This window comes from Mandrillus leucophaeus, unplaced genomic scaffold (assembly GCF_000951045.1).
Source record: "Mandrillus leucophaeus isolate KB7577 unplaced genomic scaffold, Mleu.le_1.0 Scaffold215, whole genome shotgun sequence".
Taxonomy (NCBI): Eukaryota; Metazoa; Chordata; class Mammalia; order Primates; family Cercopithecidae; genus Mandrillus; species Mandrillus leucophaeus.
Genome location: NW_012102199.1, coordinates 33,195 through 35,148, shown reverse-complemented (window position 1 = coordinate 35,148; position 1,954 = coordinate 33,195). Strand labels below are relative to the sequence as shown.

The 1,954-nt window shown below is 44.9% G+C and overlaps 1 protein-coding gene across 1 annotated transcript; it reads left to right on the top strand.

Annotated features, from left to right (window-relative positions):
• Positions 1-1,042, top strand: LOC105540080 (olfactory receptor 7C1). Its single transcript, XM_011980565.1, has one exon. It carries the CDS (start codon positions 58-60, stop codon positions 1,018-1,020), a length of 963 nt encoding a protein of 320 aa, XP_011835955.1. The 5' UTR covers positions 1-57; the 3' UTR covers positions 1,021-1,042.
• The last annotated feature ends 912 nt before the right edge of the window (positions 1,043-1,954 follow it).

Sequence of the window (1,954 nt, the reverse complement as noted above, 5' to 3'; positions counted from 1 at the left end):
TTTCATGTTGCCAGTGACTGTTGCTTTTTCCTCTCTTGCGACAGTTATTTCATCCCCATGGAAATAGGAAATCAGACACATGCCCCAGAATTTCTCCTCCTGGGATTTTCAGCAACGTCACAGATTCAGTTCATTCTCTTTGGCCTGTTCCTCTCCATTTACCTAGTCACTTTCACTGGGAACCTGCTTATCATCCTGGCCATTAGCTCAGACTCCCACCTCCACACCCCCATGTACTTCTTCCTCTCCAACCTGTCCTTTGCTGACCTCTGTTTTACCTCCACGACTGTCCCAAAGATGCTACTGAATATAGTGACACAGAACAAATTCATAACATATGCAGGCTGTCTCAGTCAGATTTTTTTTTTCATTTCATTTGGATGCCTGGACAATTTACTCTTGACCGTGATGGCCTATGACCGGTTTGTGGCCATCTATCACCCCCTGCACTACACGGTCATCATGAGCCCCCGGCTCTGTGGACTGCTGGTTCTGGGATCCTGGTGCATCAGTGTCATGGGTTCCCTGCTTGAGACCTTGACTGTTTTGAGGCTGTCCTTCTGCATCAAAATGGAAATTCCACACTTTTTTTGTGATCTTCCTGAAGTCCTGAAGCTCGCCTGTTCTGACACCTTCATCAATAATGTAGTGATATACTTTGCAACTGGCATTCTGGCTGTGATTCCCTTTACTGGAATACTTGTCTCATACTATAAAATTGTTTTCTCTATACTGAGGATTTCCTCAGCTCGGGGAAAGTACAAAGCCTTTTCCACCTGTGGTTCCCACCTCTTAGTGGTCAGCTTGTTCTATGGCACGGGCCTTGGGGTCTATCTCAGTTCTGCAGCTATACCATCTTCTAGGACAAGTCTGGTGGCCTCAGTGATGTACACCATGGTCACCCCCATGCTGAACCCCTTCATCTACAGTTTGAGGAATACGGACATGAAGGAGGCCCTGGGGAGACTCCTCAGTAGGGCAACATTTTATAATGATGACATCATTGCAGGACTTTCATAAGTAGCAAGACTTAGACCATTGGGAGGCATTTTTTTGGTGGTTCTTGAATGTAGCTAAACATCAACGTATTCTCTTTTAGTTCTGGAATTACCATATCTTATCGTGTCTTTGATACAGGAACTAGAAATAAATTATTTAGGTAGGTAGATAGTAAGGGCCACAGAGTCCTTGGCAAGATTTCCCTGTTAACAAAAAGTAGCCCTCAAAATCGTTTCTTTTCTAACAAAGAACGCCTGAAAACTCAAGCTGCAGACATAGATAAGCAAGCTGGAAGCTTGAAGCTTGAAGCATGAGTGAATGCCAGCAGCTGCGCCAATAGAAGAGGGCTAGCTGGGGGCCAGGCATGTTCAACATGGAGGCTTCCTCTTCCTTTTCTTTGTCAACCACGTGTACAGTAAAGGAACAGGCAACATGGAGCTGGCCAGGTAGAGAACCCATCTGTATAATAATATATTAGGGTGGAGCAGCGAGCTTCTCCACATGCTATGCAAATGGCACACATGATCCAACCAATCTTTTATGGCCTATGTAAATCAGACACCGCCTCCTCAAGCTAGTTTATAAAACCCTATAAATTTCACCGTGGAACTGGCAATCCATTTTCTCTGGGACCCCAGAGGGCTCTTCTCTTTCTCTCACCTATTAAATATCCGCTCTTAACCTCAGTCTGGTGTGTCCACATCCTAGTTTTCCCCGGCTGTGAGACAACGAACCTCAGGTGTTACCCCAGACAACTATGCTGCTTCATCTTGATTTTGACAATTTTTGAAGATAGTGTATTAACTTTCTAGGGCATGTGTAACAATGTGCCACAAACTGAGTGAGTTAAACAATAGCAATTGATTGTCTCACATTTCTGTAGACTATGACGCCTGAAATCGAGGTGTTGGCAGGGCTGGTTCCTCTTGAAGGCTGTGAGCAAGTATCTGTTCCG

Bases quoted from the DNA above. Each gene is read 5' to 3' on its own strand.
- LOC105540080 (XM_011980565.1), top strand. From the start codon at position 58: ATGGAAATAGGAAATCAGACACATGCCCCAGAATTTCTCCTCCTGGGA.